At 46.4% G+C, this 20,646-nt stretch overlaps 1 protein-coding gene across 2 annotated transcripts in view; it reads right to left on the bottom strand.

The window, feature by feature from the left end:
* dennd1b (DENN/MADD domain containing 1B) overlaps positions 1-20,646 on the bottom strand; it is a 94,373-nt gene that overhangs the window by 54,132 nt on the left and 19,595 nt on the right. For both annotated transcript variants that reach the window (XM_080887071.1, XM_080887070.1), the window contains exons 3-5: positions 20,233-20,276; positions 3,561-3,610; positions 2,670-2,789 (exon numbers count right to left, since the gene is read on the bottom strand). In XM_080887071.1, coding sequence (XP_080743197.1) covers positions 2,670-2,789; positions 3,561-3,610; positions 20,233-20,276 — 214 coding nt within the window. The remainder of the gene's footprint in view (positions 1-2,669; positions 2,790-3,560; positions 3,611-20,232; positions 20,277-20,646) is intronic.

Below are 20,646 nucleotides of genomic sequence, written 5' to 3' on the forward strand. Positions count from 1 at the left end.
ACAGCCTTCACAGCGCTCTTCATCCCAGACTCGGACCATCTAACAGAAGACAACACGCGCCTTTGGAGCTTTGTAATCGGAGCGTTGTGGACGCGCAGACGCAAAAATACAACCCAAGACTGAAAAAGAAACAAATTAGCCAAATTACTGCTGTAAGAGAGGTACTTATTAAACAGTTAAAAGCAACTTTGTTGCCCACCAAGGAGACCACAGGTTGCAACACAACTCCCCAGCAGCAGCAGCCGTCCCCTCGAAGCACAAACTACCTTAAAAAGCCTAAGACCCAATCACAAGGACCCTCTCCTGCTGCCATGCACCTCTGACAGGTCAGAGCAGTTTTAGCCCGGAGGTTTGAATGTCGGGGCTCATCGGTGTCGCGCGGCCTCTTTTCCTCCCATAAAGTACCTGTTGGGTGTTTAGCGTGACAGTTATTCCTGTTCCTGTAGATGGCTCTTAAATCTTATTTAACGCACAGGCACCTGTAATCGTAAGTCCTCTCACACTTTGTAGACGGCTCACTGGAAGACTGCCTTACACGACTCCTTTCTGGGGTCGAGGGTTAAGTACGGGGACGAGCGAACGCTAAACCAAAAGCAAGTCGAATCGATTCAGGAGCCTCAGCTGTGATATAAACTTTATTTTACTCTTTAATTACACGAAAAGCAGGCTTTGGTCACCCTGCTGGGGTGAAAACGGCAGAATTAAAAGTACACTGTGTGTGTGTGTGTGTGTGTGTGTGTGTGTGTGTGTGTGTGTGTGTGTGTGTGTGTGTGTGTGTGTGTGTGTGTGTGTGCGCGCACATCTTTTCAGAGCCCTGCCTGGAGGAAGCCTGGTCTTTTTGGTCACGACTTCAGCGACGACACTACAAAGAGCCGTCCACATAAAACTGTCCTGCTCATTAAGACACTTCCTCCCGTAAGCAGAGGTGACAATTTTACTGTGCAGCACTCGCGCAATCACAAACTGTTTTAATGAGTCCTATTTTATATTTGGGACCTAGAAGAACAAATATGAACATGTCGGCCCGGGCCGCCGTCGACTTGTTTCACATTTGAAGAAAAAACTACTTTTATTATCTTAATTTTATTTTTTTCTTGAATCCCATCTGGTATTACTAACATCTTTACGAATCATAAACAAAGATAAAGTCGCAACCGAGGACCTTGAAGACGGGAACTTTATTTCCAAATTTCTTGCACACACTTTAATCCTTTTAAATATCCTCGCTCGTCGTGTCCTGGACGAGCGAGGATATTTAAGATGGAATAAAAGTAAAAAACTAAAAACATAACCGAGCTGCGCATTAACAATTTTAAATGAACAAAACAAAACAAAAAAAAACAACAACTTCCTATACATTATATTATTATAAATGAAGCGAGCCATGCAAACTACTCAGAATGCATAATGAATTTTATACATCATATGTCAAATGAATTAGCATGTCTAACTCAGCGAGAGGGACAGGGGAGCCTCTGCTAATTGGCAGCGAAGCTTCATGCATAATTATGGGCCAAGCGTCTTTGCTGTCGCACTGTGGCAGTAGCCGAATAACGAGGAGAAAAGAGAGGGAGAGACGGCGAGGGGGAGAGGGAGAGAGAGCAAGAGAGACAGAGAGGGAGGGAGAAAGAAAAACAAAGGCCATGGAAGATGGCCAGGAAGGGTGGGTGGTGTGGGGAAGAGGGACACTGTTCTTCACAGCAGCTCATCAGGGCAGCGACAAACCCACTCTCTCACACACACACACACACACACACACACACACACACACACACACACACACACACACACACAGGCGAGAGCAGCTTTACAATAACAGAAAAAGCCTTTGTCCTCGTCGTGCGGTTTGTTATTTGTTCGACTTCTTCATGAATTCATTAAAAATATCGTTCTTGTACTTTTCCCTCCTCAGCTCTATCCTCAGTCCACTCCACTGAGATCGTCACTGCAGTGGCTTCTTCTCCGTCATGGCAAAGTTAATTACATCTGTAAAAACACTGTGTCAACATGCAATTACATGGGAATTAAATGATAATAGTCTTTGCCGGAGCGCAATTATGCAAAGAAAATGCCTTTTTTTTTTCTTTTCGTGGGTTTGCTGTCCTCATTTATGTGCGCTGTGATAGGAGAAATCCACCTATGAAAATATCAAAAAGTGCTAAACTTTTGGATAATTATAGGCACATCAGTAACATATTTGTGTGGGCAGATGAGACTATAAAATTTGTTATTCTGGCATAGAGCAGCTCAGTGTGAAGTGTGAGAATGAATGAAAATGCTGCCTCAAAAAATCTGTGTTCACTTCAAAGATCGGCTAATTTTTTTTCCCTCTCCATCAAACTTGATAGATAAAAAATAAAAACAGTTCTGCAGCGATCCATAGAATTTATGATTTTTATTTAAAGAGGGCAGAGCAAGTCCGGGTTATCTGAACGAGTAAATAAAGACGGCAACTCACACATATTCTCTTTATTTTGATGTATTTGTGAAGAGCAGTTTTTAATAACCTCGCTGCTTATTTATGGAAATTGTGTTCGATGTTCCTTTAATAAAAATTAAAAAACCTGTAAAGATGCTTTAAAGGTTCAGGATTCATCTTAGTGAAATACAAATGTAGAAAACATTTTGGGAGGAATAAGACTACAGACACTTCACAGAGCGTGTGTTACCTGAGCAGACATATGCAGACCCGGCAGCCTTGGGTGAGTCGGCAGAAACCAAACCTCTGCTTGCTGTCGATGTCCGTCAGCACAAAGGTGAAATTCTGCCCCACCTGACTCTGGGAGACCCTGGGCGACAAAACGAGGGACACGTGCTGTGCACGCTCACAAAAACCTCACAAGTGTTTAAAACGAAAACACACACATTTAAGAAGCAGCACAACAAAACACAATTAGATGTAACTGGCCCAGAAAGAAGGCCTCATTCAAAAAGGAAAACTCCCCACGAGCTAAATCTCCAGTCAAGCTCCAAATCTGATGTCACATATTTCGAGTATGACTGGTACAAAAGAAAAAAACAGTGAAAAGCTTTTCCAACCCCGAGGTAAATTCCAGTAAAGCTCAGTACACGCCTTCAACACTAGATGGCAGCAGCTCAGCTTCAGTAAAAATACCAAGGAGCCCTCCCTCCCTCTCTCTCCTTTCTGTCTTTAAAAATGGGAGTTTTTACCGTGTCACTTACTAAAAATAAGAGCTGTGCTGCTCTCAGGCTGCTGATCTGATTGGACCTACAGTCCGTACAGAAACACGCTCCCTTATATTCTCAACTTTGGCCACATTTGCACTCACAGGAAATCTCACTAACCACAACTGCATCGTGTGGGCCTGTCGCTGATGACCTCATCAGCAGCATCACTAATAAAACCTGTGGCTTCATCATTAATATGACGATCGCAGCATTCATTTCTTGGTTTGTTTTTCTTGCTTTTTAGTTTTTAAGCCGGTGAGCTGGCGTGGACGTCATCAAGTAGTAGCTTATAGCTCCTCGTGGTATGTGCAGAGGACGTGTGCTTCAGGTGAAAGTGAGCTGTGCTGCTCAAATAAAACGAGGAATCGTACCTTTCCACGTCAAAGGGAAAGCAGAACTTTGGTATCGTCTGAAGGACCTCCTGCAAAAACAGAACAGAGTAGAAGGCACATCTTTAGACGCGCACACACACAGTCGTCACTGATGAAACCCATTAAAATCGTGTTTCCATATGAAAGTCTCCGGGGCTTCCGCTAAACGAGTGCTATCAACTGGCTGAACAAAATGGGGATTAATGTTGAATGTTACTGATAGCAATCTGACAAAATCTCCACATCCCAAACACTGCAGCCTGAATGCACTTAATCCAAACGAATGGGCAATATAAAGCACTTCATTTGGCAGAACAGAGAGGAGTTCCCCCTTTTTCCCTCTCGCTGTCTTTTAGAGGGACGGCGAGGGATCCTCCATCCACAGCTTGAATAATTAGCAGTTAATAAGTTCATCGATTATCAGGTGCCAACGGGAGATAAAAGGACGAGAAAGGAAAGAAAGAAGAGAGGAGAAAGAGAGGGTGGTGGTGGTGGAGGGGGAGTGGGGGGGGACACGAAGGCTATGGTAGCAGATTGTAGTGACAATAGGCTAAGCAGCTCTGTGGGGTTAAGAAGTAGGAAGGGGGTTACAAGCCTTCAGGGCTTTACCTCCAAACACCTCCCTTGTGACTTAGGGGAGTGTGGAGGGGGTGGGTGGGGCGGGGGCACCTTTCCACCAGCGGCATATGGATTTAGACAGAGAGCAGGAACAGAGCGGCGCACCATATGGGTGAGCCACTCCAGACCGGCCACAGAGCCGCCGAGCGTCCCCGCTCTGCCTGCTAACCTGGCGCCAGGTCGCTCTCTCGGCTTCGGCCAGATTCTGCCAGGCTCTGAGGCTGATCCCGGGGACTGGGTGGCCCTCTGCTATGCTCTGGCCTCTCTTGCCGTCTCCCCCTCGCTCCCTTTCTTTTGCTTGCCAGGACAGGTTGGGTATCTGTGCTTCTGCAGGGAGCAGTCGCTGACCCCCCCCCCCCCATCAAAACTTAAACTTGCCACCTGGCACAGCACAAACACTCCCACAGCTACAATGAGCTGAACGGGCGTGCGTTTTGAGAGGACGACGTATGTGAGCGGCTGCTTCCAGGGTGGTTAAGACTCCACATTTGTGTATTTGTGTGTGTGTGTGTGTGTGTGTGTGTGTGTGTGTGTGTGTGTGTGTGTGTGTGTGTAACTGTGCTATATGTTTGTATTTGCCCACATATGGAGGATGAGGGGAGGGGCTGAGGGCGAGGCACGGTGGGTGGGAAGTGGTTGTTTTTACTCATCAGGATCTGTGATAAAATCGAGAACTCAGCAAAGACGAAGGGCTCAGTGGCAGTGAGGTCTGTGTGTGTGTGTGTGTGTGTGTGTGTGTGTGTGTGTGTGTGTGTGTGTGTGTGTGTGTGCGCGCGCGCACGTGTACATACGTGTGTACGCACACGTGCGTTACCGTCTCTGGGTGTGCGCGGCTGTAAAACTGTCACACACATCAGAGCTGCCATCGCTGTATGTGCTTGCTGCTATTATTAACCACTAACGTACGCACACCAATATGTTGCAGAGAGCCCTCCCAGGCGCACCGCATATGGCACACACAGCCAAACAGACACACACACGCGGGCAAAGACACACACGTTCTCCTGCAAATAAAAACATTCCACTTGCCAGATTTCTGAGCCGTCGCAGCCCCGCCCACACCAGGTATCTGTGTTTGAGTGGCAGCTGAGGGGTTGCTGCGACTCTGATCTCACGCAGGACCACGAGGAAGTGATGCGTCTGTGCGTGTGTGATATGACATAAAAGCAGCAGGCATGTTCTCGCTCCCTTCTATCTTTATATATATCCATCTCTCTCTCATATATATATTCATTAAGTCTCAGACAGCATGGAGACACTGCTGCTGTCTTTAGCATTTACACCGAGTGGACAGCCGAGGATTGTGCGGCACATCCTGAAATATGGTTTCTGATGTCAGAGAAGAAGTCGTCTCTCCTTTTTCAATCATACATGTATTTTAACATTCATCTGTTGTTTTCCAATAATTGATTTGCTCTTTATTCCAACCACAGTTTGTCATGAGGTGGCAGCAGTTTGCACACAGTCCAAATCCGAAAGATTTTCTGGTTAGAAGAAAAAGATTTGGGAATGTTTGTTGTGCTCATTAAAATAAGAGCGTAGCTGCTCGCTTTAGCCGACAGTCAGTGAATTGGTGCACGTCCATTCAGGCTTCAGTTCGATACGCCGGTGTAACTCTGACTCGTTAGCACCGATGGTCACTTCTGTCAATGACACCATCACGTCCCTCGTGCAGAAAGTATTAAATATAGAAACATTTTTTGATAAGTGTCCCTTTAAACTGTCATTTAGGTAACTGTGGTAACCATAGCCACAGATTTCTGCCTCCATCTGCAAACAAAGTAAATGGATGTTTTCTTCATGAAAACTGTCATGTTAAATATTAGGGGCGGGACTTTCGAACATCTTTTGCTTTTAAGGCTCATTTTGTGTGAAATTTTTTATTTATGTTTGTTTTGTTGAAATCGTTTGAAACAGACGAGGAATCGGTGTCCCCACTGTAGAGGATATTCTGCAGATTTCACTATCAGAAGTCTTCACTTGGACAGTCTAGCTGGCTGGGAACCAAAAGAAATAAGAGGAGGAAAATGCACCGTGTGCGTGCGAGTGTGTGTGTTTGAATCGACCCTTTATGCCGAGCCCAACAGTGTTGCTGTTCCAATATTTCTTTCTGTTTTAACCAAAGAAATCGACTGCTTGTATGTGATTTTCAGCTCGCAATCTTCCTTTGCCTCATCTGTCAGTCTGTATTTCTTCTTCCTACATCATACCTGCATTACAGGGAACTAAGGCATCTGCAGCTCTCTCACCATGACTGGGCCCTATACCACAGGGATATCTAAACACCAACGGCACAAAGGGGATGTTCTGCCACAGTTTCTTAGTACACTAAGCACACACGTGCGCAACCGCACACACATGTAGACACCCCCACTTGCCATTTTCCCAAGACAAAAGAAAAAGAGGCAGCTAATATATTTGCAGCTTTGCGAGAGGGGGAGGCGGGTGTGAGGGAAGAATCTGCTGCTAGGCTGGGCTTGGCAGACACTGCTGTGTGTGTCTGTGTGCGCTGTTTATCGTGAGTGGAGACAGGGGTATCACTCAGTGAGACAGAATGCTCTGGGTTCCCCCAGCGGACGAGCGCGCTATCACTGCACCACAACACTACAACAGCGCGCAGCAGCACTGTGCAGCTTTGCACTGCAGCCCCACAGAACAGCGCGGTACAGGAGGGAAGAGCAACAAACTTTGAGAGCAGGGCGACACTCTTACATTTCTACTTTAAAAAAAACAGACCTAAACTTCTCTTTTATTCCAGCTCTACCCTAATTTCTTTAGAAGTAATTGTAGCTATATATGGCTGAGCAAAACACTGGGGGCTGAGAGGTTTGATGTGGAACAGATCACAATGTGTGGGCCTGGCTGTCACACACACACACACACACACACCTGTGCACCTTCTTCTTCTGGGCGGTTGCTAAAAAGGGGGGCGGGGTTTTCAGGATCACAGCGAGGAAAGAAAAATGCAGACTACATGCTAAAGTCAGCGTCGGCCACGTGTTTCGTTTCGAGCGTGAACTTCATGAGTAACATTCACTTTCCCATATTCTTGCACACAGACGGAGGCAGACAAGCACAAGTGTTGTAGAGAAATGTGGATGAAGGCAGAGAAGGAATGAAAGTGGAGGAGAAAAGGAAGGAGTCAGAGGGAGAGAGTGACAAAGTGAATGTCAGAAGGAAGGAAGAGGTGGAGGAGGATGGATGCAACAGCACAGGGAGGCGAGGAAAGAAAGGAGGGAATGAGAAGCAGCTTGCAGTTCATGGCCCTCTCCCTATGCAGCGAAGACTCCTCCCTGGGGGTAGGATGGGGGGGGCTCAGGACTTTAAGCCCCTGCCCTGCTTTATATTCCCCTGGCTACTGCAGCCAGATCAATGCTGCTAGCTACCCGTCTCAGTCAGCCTGGCTCAGCAGGCCCTAGAGCCTTCTAGACAGAGAGCAGCTTTAGGAGGAATGGAGACTGGTGGCAGGCAAATTTGTAAATGTAACACAGATATACTTATATTAGAATCAGACCCTAAAGCATTAAATCGCAGGGCTTTCTTTGTGTGTGTGCGTGTTAGCCCATTACTGCAATTCAGACACACTTTACATTACTGTCAGCTGTTTTCAAAGCATGCTGGACCGTTTTAGTCTTTCACTGTATAAATTCACCACGTGGTGTCCGCTTCTACTTTTTTATTTTCTTGGTCAAAGTTAAGTTATCGTTTCCTGGTAATGCAATTAGAAGTGCAGACTGATTTGAAAAGTCTGCGCTGTATTACTAAAGAAAAACAAAATAACTCAAAAATAATGCGGACAAGATGTTCGCTGTGAGCGATTACCTCACCAGAGTCAGGCCTTTACAGTAAGAGTTTAACCACATGGACATCGATTAAAGCTGGGAAGACGTGCTCGAAAACGCTTCACATCTGTGCGTCGCTATGACGACACAGCTACAGAAGTGCGAAACACGCTCGGTGCGTCGGTCAGCTAATGTGTACGAGTCAACAAACCAGTCGTGAGTTACTCCAACAGGCTAACAACGTCGGCGCTGAGTATGTAAACGCACACTATTAGCATCCTAAAAGGTACGGAGCCACAAAATACTGAAACTGCAATCAAGTAAATCTGAACTACTATCATGAAGCTACATGTTTACGTCTAAAAACCTGTAAAACGGAAATATGCTAATGAATTATTTGTCAGGAAAACTCATTTTAGGCAAATTAAAGCAAAAAAAGGCAGAATCTGAATCTTTAGGAGCCTTCGTACACAGTGTGACACCAACGTCTCAAAAAGCAAAATCCACAATCTCTTAACTGTAATAGATTCTTAAAATGACCCAAGTGGGTCGTCTTCCTCAACGAGATGCATGAACGGGCCTGCTTTAGGTCACTTCCTGTGAATCTTTCATAAGTGCAAGAAAACAGTTTTTTGCAAGGTTATCTCGTGTGTCAAACACGCGCTATAAGACCACAGCGCTTTGCAGCAGGTAGGGACTCGGGTCATCCAGCCGGCCCTCAGCAGTCTAATGAAATAGTCAGCAGGGCTGCTAACACATCAGTGCTGGAAAGCACAGTATCTAAACTCACCCTTCCTTCACCTCTTCCTCTCGCACTCTCTTGCGCCCTTTCCATCACCTCCTCTTTTCCTTCCATCCCCCCCAGCCTCCGTCCTCTTTCACCTCCCTTCTAAACCCCCCTGTCGTCATCTTCGATTGCCCCCTTCCTGCATACCCCACCTCTTCCTCGCCCTCACCGAAACCCCTCGTCCCCTCTTTCGCCCCCCTTTTCCCAATTAGTCTGTCTGTGTGCAGCTACCCAGCCGATCTCTGCCCATCCTGGCGGTGCTGGTTCGCTCACCCGGCCCCTCTGGCGAACATGACAAAGAGAGATCCTCAGTATTCAAACAGACACGCTGCTTTCAAATGCCGAATGGCAGGATCGACCTGGGTGCAGCTTTAAGCAAAATATTCAAATTCTCAGCCTTTCTTTTTTAAGAATTTGCATGGATATGCATTCATTTGCAACGTGTAAAGGCACAAGGACAGCTGAGCCTTGGTTTGAGAGAGAGAGGAAAAAATAAATAATGCAGAATAAAAATGTGTGATTGTATGAAGCCTTGATAGGGGACAGCAGTGGATTTGAAACTGTTGCAGCCGCCAAGCGACTGGCGACCCGACGACTGCCGTCAGAGAGCAGGTCTGTGATCTAACTGTAAACAGCAAACTTCCTGAACAATTTCCTGTTTGTTCAATGAACTCCAAACTGCACCAGATACTGAAGCTTACAGGAGACTTTACTGAGACAGAAGCACAGAGAGGAGGAGACACGTAAACCCAGCCTTCGTTTGTCCAAACCAAACTAGACCGAATCAAAATTCTTGATTTTTGTGGCCTCCCGCACAAACACCTTGTATGCACTGTTCAATCAATTTTCTAAACCAATAGATTGAGAAAAGGAACGAAAGATTAATCTACTGTCAAATTATAGACTACATCATATTAATGCAGTCCTTTACAAGTATCAAGCAATCAATACAAGTAACTTTTTCCAATAATGGCTACCGAGCCACTCCATCTTCCTGAATGATTCAATTGTTTTCTAGGCAGAAGATAAAAACTGTGGTGGTCGCTGTAAAGTGTCGTCTCAGGCAGCTCGTGTCCAAGAACTCAGCGCCGAAAGGAAAAATGGAAAAGTGTTAATCAAGTTACAGAAAGAGGACGCCCTTTGACCTTTAAGTTCGGCGTCCATGAACGAGTCTATGCTGGGGCTCAATGTCACAAATGCATTTCCTTATCTGAGGGAGTTTCATGTCACGATTCCAAGATGTCTCCGCTTACATTTTCCAGGCAGCTCATCAGATTGGAGATGCCCGATGCAAACACATGTAGAGGGGAATTTTTCAGCAGATGTAGAGCACGGACAAGACAAAGAAGAGGACTGAAATGACAGGGAGACGGGGGAGATGCCAGATTTAGCGATGGAATAAAAAAACTAAAAAATGAGAGAGAAGAGCGAGGAGACGAGCAGAAGAACAATGGGCAGAGGCAGAGCTTCCTCTGGCCGCTGCAGACCTCAGACCCTGCAGAGATTCCTTTCATTAGGCTTTAATAGTATGCTGCCGGCTTGCCATTCTGACCTGCACTCTGTGCCGGTAATAAGAACGGCCTTCAGAGCCGGACCAAAGCAACAGAGCTGCTTGAGAATAGTGGGGGAAGTGGGATGGGGAGGCGGTGGGGAGAGAGGTGGAGGGGCACATGAGCCTATAAAGTGCACTTTCAAATTGACACGGGGGCGTTACATTTTCACATTCTTGCTCGCTCTGCCCCGGCTGATTGGAGAGGGAGATGGAGGGAAGAAGGAGTTTTGCCCTTCTGGATTTTTTTTCTAATTCCCTCTACGAGTTCCTGTTCCCAGTGACCCCCTCTGGTGCGGCGCGTCTCGACTGAAGGAGGTTATTTTTGATTAACAACATCCCCATGTTGTCAGAGCCACAGCTCAGATGGTGCTAAAGCTGGCAGACTGATCCTGCGGCCTTTTAAAGCACCTACCAACACCTGACAGTCGCATTTGCCTATTCCTACTATATGTGAATTTGCCACCTCTACAGCCGGAGACACGCTTTGGGGTTGTGTCAGGAAGGGCGTCCGGCACAAAACTCGTCCAAATCAAACAGTGAAGCTACCTGCTGTGAAGACCCTCTGCAGTAAACGAGCAGCCCAAAGTACCATAGCAAGAATTAAAAAAAGGCCGAGCACCCCTCGACTACAAACGTGACGTCACTTTGCATCCACGAGCAGAATGTCCTCGGTAAGATCCAACAAGGGGAGGAAACCGTTTCTCTGATTGCTTTTCTACACTTTTAGGACACAACACACACGCAGGATGAATTCAGTTATAAGTCAGTAATAATAAAACACACCCCCTTAACCGCCGTCTGTCCAACCCCCAAACTCGCTCCATGGCCAACAGCTGTAAATGAGTCACCTCCAATTTTAAAGCACTCTACTGGGGTCAGTACATGGCACCTACTGTATTACACCAATTTATTTTCAGTTTATTCCTCAATGGGTGCATTTATGTTACGAGGGGGAGGGGGGGGGGGGGGGGGGGGGGCTATTGCTCGGAGAGCGGCGTCAACAATAACACTGCACATTATTCCAGTGCTAATACCCTGTCCTGCTGATGTCCTGTCTACATATCACAGATGGGCTCAGACAGGGGAGAGCAGCAGTATTATGCCTCTGCTGAGATCTTCCACTGAATATATAACCACGTGATGGGGAGTGAGACATCTCCCCCTAACACACACACACACACACACACACACACACACACACACACACACACACACACACACACACACACACACACACACACACAGAGTTTTGGGCCAAGAGAGCTGCATATGCCCCAAACATACAAGCATGGGTTTCATTAATGAAGTGCCAGGAGGAGAGGGAGCGGGATATAGAGAGACAGCACATGTGTGTGTGTGCGTGTGTGTGTGCGTGTGCATGTGTGTGTGCGTGCACTGAGCAGCCGGGGGGGGATTTCCTTCTTTAAGCTTTCAACTCCCACCGGGCTTAGCTCGACTGTATGAACCCTGATGTGGGCCTGCCTCTAACACATGGCGTCACACACTCTCGACACACACGCGCACACACACACACGCACGGACTAACACACAAACAGAATGTATACACTGAAGCTCAGCAGGGGAGCAGTAGTGCAACACCGGCTCCTAAACATTTGGCGGTGGACGTCTCATTGACAGATGTACAAGGAATCTAGCAGAGAGGGTCGGGGCATCGCTGCGTCCTCCTCTTCCTCCTTCTCCTCTCCATCCTTCTCTCCCTTTACACCCTATTCATTTGTCATTTTTGCCATTTCTGTCTCTGACTGGTGGCTGCTGGTTGTGCCTTGTATGGGGTAGTTAAGGGAAGAAAAAAAAAAGCATGCCCAATTAAGCCACATTGCTGTGCGTGTGATAGCTCTCCTGGCAACAGCGGTATGCAGTTCGGGTGAGCCCGTCGTCTACAACCATTAAAAAGAGGCTTTCCTGGTTGACAGGAGCAACCTGTTTGCAAGTGTAAAGCATTCGTTTCCTCATCTGTGAGTTCGGCCATAACACACAAAGAGTTAGCAGATGAGCAGATGAGAATCTGAGGGTCTCTTTGAAGCCAGTTTGCATACGTTCAAGCTGGGAACTCATCGGCTGCAGTCGGCAGACTCTGGAGATTACGGCCGGTATTTGGGGACTTCTGGGTAGCCAGGCCAAGACTTCCTGTTTCAAGAGGAGGTCACAGGTTTACGACCGCAGATAAATTTATCATCAGACGATAGCAAGCACCAGACATCCATGGATGTTCATTTCTGAGCTAAAAGAGAAAAAATGACTCGTTTCTGCCTAAATTTAGTCGGGAGGTGAAAGGATGCTGTTGAAAAGTGGAGGGCTTCAAGTTTAATGGCAGCACAACCAATTACTGTCTGAAAATTATCACTGTGATTATTATAGCTGAGTATATGTACATGAGCTGGTTCGCATGGGTCTCGTTCTTTTGACTGTCCAGAGTCTGTCTGGCTGCGACTCTGCTGGGACTCTGAGGAGCATCCTTTCAGTGTTCAAACACATTTAATGGCATCTTTTTCTAGAAGTCCTAAAAGAAAAGCCGTAAACTTTTTATCCAACGTTGTGTTGACAGCAGGCAAAAATCGGCTTTTTGGCGTCTCTTCAAAAACAACCAAAGCTCGTCCAGACACGGCAGCTCAACACAAAATGCGACGACGGAGATTCATGTGCAGAACCTGTTTGGAGATAGCAGCACGTTACCCTGAACAAAGACCTCCGATGACCCGTGCAGCAGGAGGTGGAAGGATGTTTTTGCTAAAACTCTCCCAGTTCCCCGTTTCTAAATTTCTGTTCCCTCGCCGTGGCCACGTGTGCAACAGCTGCCTCCAGCACAGCTTCCCGGCTTGCACGTATAAAATGGAGGAATATAATAAACCTACTAGTTTGTTCTTCCTAAACTGAATTCAGATAATGTACAGATTAACTGCATACATCTGTGTATGTAGCTGAATCCACTACTCTTCACTTGCAGGTTGGGAAACAGCCAACAGTTCTTTCCTACCGATTTCTCTTCGCCAGTCATTCGCCGATATAGGAGAGATGTGAGCAACGGGGCGTGAAAACACTTCCCCTGCTCTCCTTTTCCCTCTCTACTACTCTTCTTCTCCCAGGAAGGCAGCCCAGAGGTCAGTGCAATCAAGACCCATGAGCAACAAAGGGCCCCTAGTTAGGCGTCCAGCTCAGTGCCTGAGCCAAAGGCCAGCTTAGTGGGGCGAGACTGTCCATTAGGCAAGACCCTGGAACACCCGAGGGATGTGAGGTGAAAAGGGTTAGAAGGAAGAATAAAAACAGTATCAACCCAGTCGCACACACACACATATTCTCAAAGACATACACAGATCATATGAGGCCTTGTTTGACACTGCTGTCAGGGTGCAGTGAAGGGGAAAGACAAGGCCCTGTGACACGCTGAGCAACACACACACACACACACACACACACACACACACACACACACACACACACACACACACACACACACACACACACACACACACACACACACACACACACACACACACACACACACACCTCTCCATACGTGTAAACCCAAAGAAGGTAATAATTCCCATGTTTTTACAGACTTTCACAACAGTGTCTCACAGGTTTGCGAGCTGACCATGTGATCTACAACAGTGCCTCCAACCTCCGTCGCCGTCTTCTCCTTTTACACTGATCTAATTCAAACTTTCCTGTTATTATATCCATCTGTTCTCCTACTGCTTTTCTATTTTGCTCCACTGGGCATCAACCGACAGCAACGCATCATTGTCTTGAAGCATGTCTGGGCCCTGCCTTCGCACACCCACAAGGACTCCTTCACCACCGCTCTCGCCCACTTTATCCTCTTCTCCTTGGGGTCAACCCTCAGTTCCCTCAGGGCTGAAGTCACCAATCATGTCCACCGGTTCCTACGCTTTACCTCCATCCCTCAGACCGCTGCTGTCTCACCAATCCAATCGACCTCCCTTTCCCTGCCTCCCCCACCCAGGGCCAAGTCCACAGAACTGTGGCCACCAATCACGGCGTGTCAGGCAGCCGGTCCTGATGGAGCACGGTGTCAGAGCAACGCTGAAAGCTGCCGAGGATGAAGCCTCGAGAGACCGCTGCCTCTCTTCGCTCTTTTTCTTCCTCTGTCTGTCCCTCCCCTTCTTCCTGTCTGGCTGATGACTCGGCGAGCTTTCCAGCAGAGACAGATATACAGGACTGTGTGACGGGGAAACACGTCAAGTTTAGCCTGAAGTCATGACATCTCAGTGACAACGGTGGTCACAATTAAAGAACCACAAAGACAATAGCTCTATAAGGCTTTCCATGTCAGGGTGAAAATAACCCAGTCATCTTTACACTGGGATGAACAACAACATTACAGTTTACACTCTCATTAATATTAAATTAAATCATTGCAAATGCAGAAGCAGTGTGTAGTACTGTACACTTTCTGTATCGACTGTATCAGGCAGACATGTTTGTGAATAATCTTTAGCTGACTGAGGTTTGTGGGCATTTGCCCTCATTTCAGTTTGAGTGTCCTCGCAGCACTTTCATCTTTCTTCCCCGTCTCAGCCGTTCGGTCGTAGATCTGCTGCTGTGCTCGCCGTTATTTCCTGTTTTATGACCCAATTTTAGGCCATACTTTAACTGTCTTTAATACAAAGAGGTTCATGGTCAACTCAACGACTCCAACATGCCCAGATCACCTCCTCTCCTCACACCACCGTGCTCGACGATTGGTGCGAGGTGCTGGTCTGCCGTAAGGTTGGGAGATTGGACGAATATATCGACAATCGGCGATAGGCCGAGCCCTTCACCCATCGTTTGTAAGTAAGTTTGCTATTAAGGTTGGTTGAAGCTAAGAGAAGCAGTCAACGGAAAAAATAACAGCGCTGTTTTAACATCTCCAGCTACAAGCAAAAGCAGCGATTCATTTACTGAAACTCATAACAGAAAGAAAGAACGGCAGCAGCCGGTGTTCAGAAAACCCCCAAAACATTTTATTTAAATTAAAAAAACAGAATGGAGAGGAGGGAAACAAGAAATACACGATTAAACAAAAAAGTGGTCTCTTCCAGCACACGTTAAAAAAAATCTCTGATGTAAAGTTCAGCCTTTTGTGTGATTTGGCACATTTTAAAAAAAAAAAAAGAAAGAAAAAAAATCCAAAAAGTAGCTGCATTATAAATCTCATCTCTCTCGTCGACATTAATCCTGAAACAAAGAAGAAGAGAAGGTAAAATATTCCCTCCAAACAAAGCTTAGAAATTCTAAATGCGCAAATCAGCCCATCAGGTTACGTTGCTCCGCCCATTAAAAAGTCGCCTATCATCGGTTATTTATGGAAGCCTGCTTCTGCCACTAAAAAGTAAAAAACAAATCCATAACTCAAAATTCTGAGTTATTTTCTCGAAATTTCGAGTTATAGATACTTTTTTTTTGGCAGAAACGGGCTTCCATAGGTTATCGGACTGACGATTGTTGGTTGGAAAATTTTTATATATCGCCAAACCGTAATATGCCGTGTTTGGTTCATGCCAAACGTAGAGGCGTATCATGACCAAACGTCAACCTTGGACATCCATCCTTCGATCGGATGAAATTTTGCAAACCTGAGCTGTGAATCCACACAAAGACACAGCAGGTCTGTACCGAGGAAACAAAGCGCATTTTAACTTAAAACTGCATGGCAGCAAAAGAAACGCACACAGTGAAGAGGAAAAGTGGATTACTATCATTTCTCCACAGAATACGTCCCAGAATGCATTTAATAAAAACGTGATTTCTACATAGCGATGTATCAAAGCACAGATATTTCCTTAAAATCGAATTTGAACCGCAGCCTTGGCATAAATGAAAAACAGCATGTTTTACAGTCAACTCGATGCAGTTTGTAGCAGGAAGATCAAAGCTTCCTTATTACAGTAAAATGTGTGGAATAGCCACGGAGAGTTAACATCAACCTTAATAGTTAAAAGAAGGCCTTGCAGTAAAAACTATTCATAATTCAATATTTCCTTTATTTCTCTCTTGATATTATGCTGAACCCAGAGTGGATGAAAAAAAAAGATACTGCGTGTGTATAATTTGCAATTTCATGCAACAGTGGCTCATGAGGGGAAATATGAGAGAAGGATTGTGGAAACATGAAGGCTGATGAACCAGAGGGGAGCGTAAGGAGAGGACGGACAGATCTGTGTGCAGAGATGGAGATGATGTGACAGTCACAACAAGACAGAAAAGAACATCATTACAAACACAAGATAAGACCACTCAGGAAATCGACTCAGCCGTGGATTTCCTGAGAGTAACAACAACTAGTTTCAGTTGCCACAATCATCTTCAGCAGGTATGAAACAGCCCGACACAAACCTTTAAGCATACGTGCAAATATCTATTATTAGTGAAAAAGGAAAACAATTCTCTTGATATCAAATGGTATGGATAACAGAAACACTCCCACTGGGGGGATGCTGGGTCAATTTGGATTTCTGTTTCGAAGTTACTAAAAATAAATCTGATTTTTCCAACCAATCGCTGTCCAGGTAAGTGGACTGGTGGAGATGCATCGACTCTGCTCTGCTCTGGGATCCTTGTCTCATCGTTTTTCCAGACTTACATAAATTTAAGTCTTAAACTTCTCGTTCCCCGAGATGATTCATGCGTTTCATTTTATGCAAAGCTTAAAGGGCTCGACTACGTGACTATTTGTTAAACTGGTTAACTGATTAAACAGAGTGAAAGTAAAAACAAGGAAATAAAACTGCAGCGTTTGAGATGGAAAACTGAGTTTTACACTCGAAAGCAGAGCAATTTGCAGAAGGGAGTGTCCGAGTGACTAACTTCACATTTTGAAATATGGTGGAGCTGCAGACAGTTTCTGCAAGTTGGTCCTCTGTTGGTGGAACTTGCTGAGTGTTTATCATATTATCCTCTGTTCTTTACACAGAAGTGGGCCTTCTATACCACACTGTGGTGTGTGTGTGTGTGTGTGTGTGTGTGTGTGTGTGTGTGTGTGTGTGTGTGTGTGTGTGTGTGTGTGTGTGTGTGTGTGTTTTCCACTACTTTGGGATGAGATCTGAGAGGAAACGGACAGATTTCCATCTGTCTGCTTCATTTGCAAAAAAGAAGAAAAAAAAAGTCCTTCTTATGATTCAAATATATGCTTTAGCCACCTCTCTCTCCCCTCCCTCCCTTCCTCTCTCTCCCCTCCCTCCCTTCCTCTCTCTCCCCTCCCTCCCTTCCTCTCTCTCCCCTCCCTCCCTTCCTCTCTCTCCCCTCCCTCCCTTCCTCTCTCTCTTCCATCTCTGCTTCTCTCTGTCCAAATGGCATCTGTGGATGACCAGGGCACAAGTCTCAGGGGTTGATAGAGAAATCGTGTTGGGGGGAGAGAAGGAGCGAGCACCTCTCGCTTCACATTTCCCTAGCACCACCCCGGCATGCCAGCCTGCAGTCTGTTCTCCTTTGAGCTTTCTATTCTACCACTGAACAGGAGAAAAAAATCAATTCATATTTCCATAATCCACACTCCTGTCTGTCTGCATGTCTTTGCCTCTCCCCCTCCTTCCATCCCACTCTCTCTCCCTCTCTCCCTCTTCCTCTCTCTACCCCTTCTCCCCTGGGGTAGACTAACCCCTCCACCCTGATCCTACGGCCTACAAATGTCATTACGCTGAGCAACAATAACGGCCTAAACAAAAGGAGGCCTCGCTCTGAGCTGCGAGCCCCTCTGCAGAGATCGCTGGCTGCTGCCGCCATATGCCGGCCAGCTCGGGCCACAGAAAGAGAGCGAGACTGTGGCTACAGAGGACTCCAGCCCTCAGAGCCACAAAGGAGGAAAGGAGCCTTAATCCTGGTAATGAGGCCCGTGAATACAGCCTTTATGTATACGGGGGAAAGGGCCAATCCCTCTGTACACAGCAGGCTAACTGGCCATCTTAAGGGCCATCTTATCCACACAAACGATCTGGTCGACAACAGAATGAAAGAAAAGCGAGGTTGCGGGGGGCTAAAAAGGACAGCCACGCTGGAGAGGATGCACGAGGCCCGCGTCAACACAAAAACCGTGTTGGCCCTATGTTTACGTCTTCATTTCAGTTCCCCCCCTTCGCTTCCATTTCCTGTTCTTCCCTCTGCAAGTGTGTAATTTCTTGCTCGCTCTCCCATTCCCTCACTGCCTTTACCTCTTACTCTGATAGCACGCTCTGGTTCTTGTGGGGCAGGCAGACATCGCCTGAAGCATCTTTCTACAACTCAGTTTATTTCTCAAAGTGGATCAGAGAGGCAGGAGAGCTGTTTAAACTCACTAGCTATGCTGCTGTGTTGAAGTCTATCGTAACCTTCGCCACATATTGGAGTCTATCAGCTACACGTCTGTTTATTCCCTCCTCTCAGCTGACAGGCTGCCCAAAGTCATCCGTCCAGCCACCCGGCTCCAGGATCTGCTCTGTGGTTGCTTTTAGCACCGAACACAATGTACAGCCCGTCCTGTCTTCTCTCTCTCAGCGTCCGCTCGCTGATGATGGGCACACGCACGTTGTTAAAGGCTGCGTTACTGTTTTGATCAAGTTGGGTTTAATAGAGAAAACACGACACCCCGCTGGGCTGCTGTGTTTTTCTGAGGGTAAAGAGACTTTTAAATGAAACGATATTTAATCCAGAGTTCACAATTTCCCCGTGAGAAGCTGAGAAAAGCTGTGACTAGCATTAGGAAGGTTTTCAGGAGCCCCCCCACACAGAAGCTGGTCATAGACATTATTAACACAATTCATCATATGGAACTGATTACCCTCTCACTGCGGCTACAGAAGGAGAAAGGAGAGAGACTTTGGGAACGATGGGATCGTTATACGTCAAGAGACTAGAAACGGATACCTCTGTGATGCAGAGGGACAGCTGCGAATCTGTTTGAATGGAACATGCACCTGTGTAATATGTAATATGTGTAAGTAAAACAAGGCGTTGTGTATTCTGGAATATGTGAACATATGTGAATGTGTTGGTTTCCCTTGCCCTCTTTAGTTCTGTAAGTAAATTAAGATGAAAATCAATAAAGAGAAAGTATTTTTTTAAAAAGGAAGGTTTTCAGGTCACGTTCACTCCCTCATTGGTTCAAATAAGAACCAATGAGGGAGTGATGAGGCTCGGGGACCGAAGGCGTCCCATGAGAGAGCGCGGCACTGCATTTTAACCAAAAACAACGTGTATTTAATGTGAACCTGTGGTTAATGTCTGCCATATAGCACTGGTGCATCCTTAGAGCGAACCCAGGATTGAGCGGCTGGACGTTTGGGCAGACTCAGACTTCAAACGGTTAAAGTTTGCAGCCCGTTCGAACCTGTGATCACCTGACTGCTTAACTTCATCGCACAAATGGTTTCCCCACGTTCTCTGCTTTGGTGAGAAACTCCATTAAAGTGAAGAAAAATAAATAAAGTCGGAGTATGATTTGGAATTTAAGTCGCACAAACTGGTAACAGACACCAACCCTCCGAGTGATTTGTATCAGAACGCTGAGCCAAAGAGCACAAAACAGATGTTTTATTTTTATTTCCGATTTCGAATGAACAATAAATGGAAACAAAAGGCAAACAGGAGGACAACGAGACACAGAGAGGAAAACAGAGGTGCGCATTCCTGTCACGGTTGCATGATAATTACTGATTCGTCAGTTATTGAAGACCTGCTCACTGCTTTTCATTACCAACAACAGACGTACAGTGAGACGGAGAGTAGGAGGGGAGAGAGAGAAGGAACGGCGGAGGTGGTGGTGGTAGGTTTTGGGGAAGGTTACCACAGGATGGCAGGGTGAGTGAGGGCATTAGGAAAAGGAAGGAAGGGAGATGTGAGAAGAGGAGGTGGTAGAGGTTGTCTGTAACATTGAACCAGGGGAAGATTTGGGGGGAGAGACAGACAGAGGAATGAAAAAGCAGAATGTGTTCCAACCTGGTCTGTGTGGTCCTGGGGGAAGCTCCACAGCACGGTTGGATCTAGAGGTAATTGACAGACAGCATTAATCAGCGGGTGAGAAACACACCGTCTTTGCTAGCTGCCTCAGAACACATACATATTAATGAGAGGGGTGGGGGCAAGGGTGGCTGCTGTGAGTCTGTGCACGCACGCACACATGCATACTCGCGCACACACACACACACACACTCGCGCACACACACACACACACACTCGCGCATGCACAGAGTGAGCAGCGCACAGTGAAAGACAAGACACAGAGTGTCTCGGCTGCATGCGCTGTAAATATGCAAATCTATACTCTCGTTGTAGATATGAGTTTATATTACGCACCAAATCATGCACGTTTAAGCCGCAGTAACACGCACCCCAGTTTATTTGCTTAATTAT

This window comes from Rhamphochromis sp. 'chilingali' (genome assembly GCF_963969265.1).
Source record: "Rhamphochromis sp. 'chilingali' genome assembly, chromosome: 7".
In the NCBI taxonomy this organism is placed as follows: domain Eukaryota; kingdom Metazoa; phylum Chordata; class Actinopteri; order Cichliformes; family Cichlidae; genus Rhamphochromis; species Rhamphochromis sp. 'chilingali'.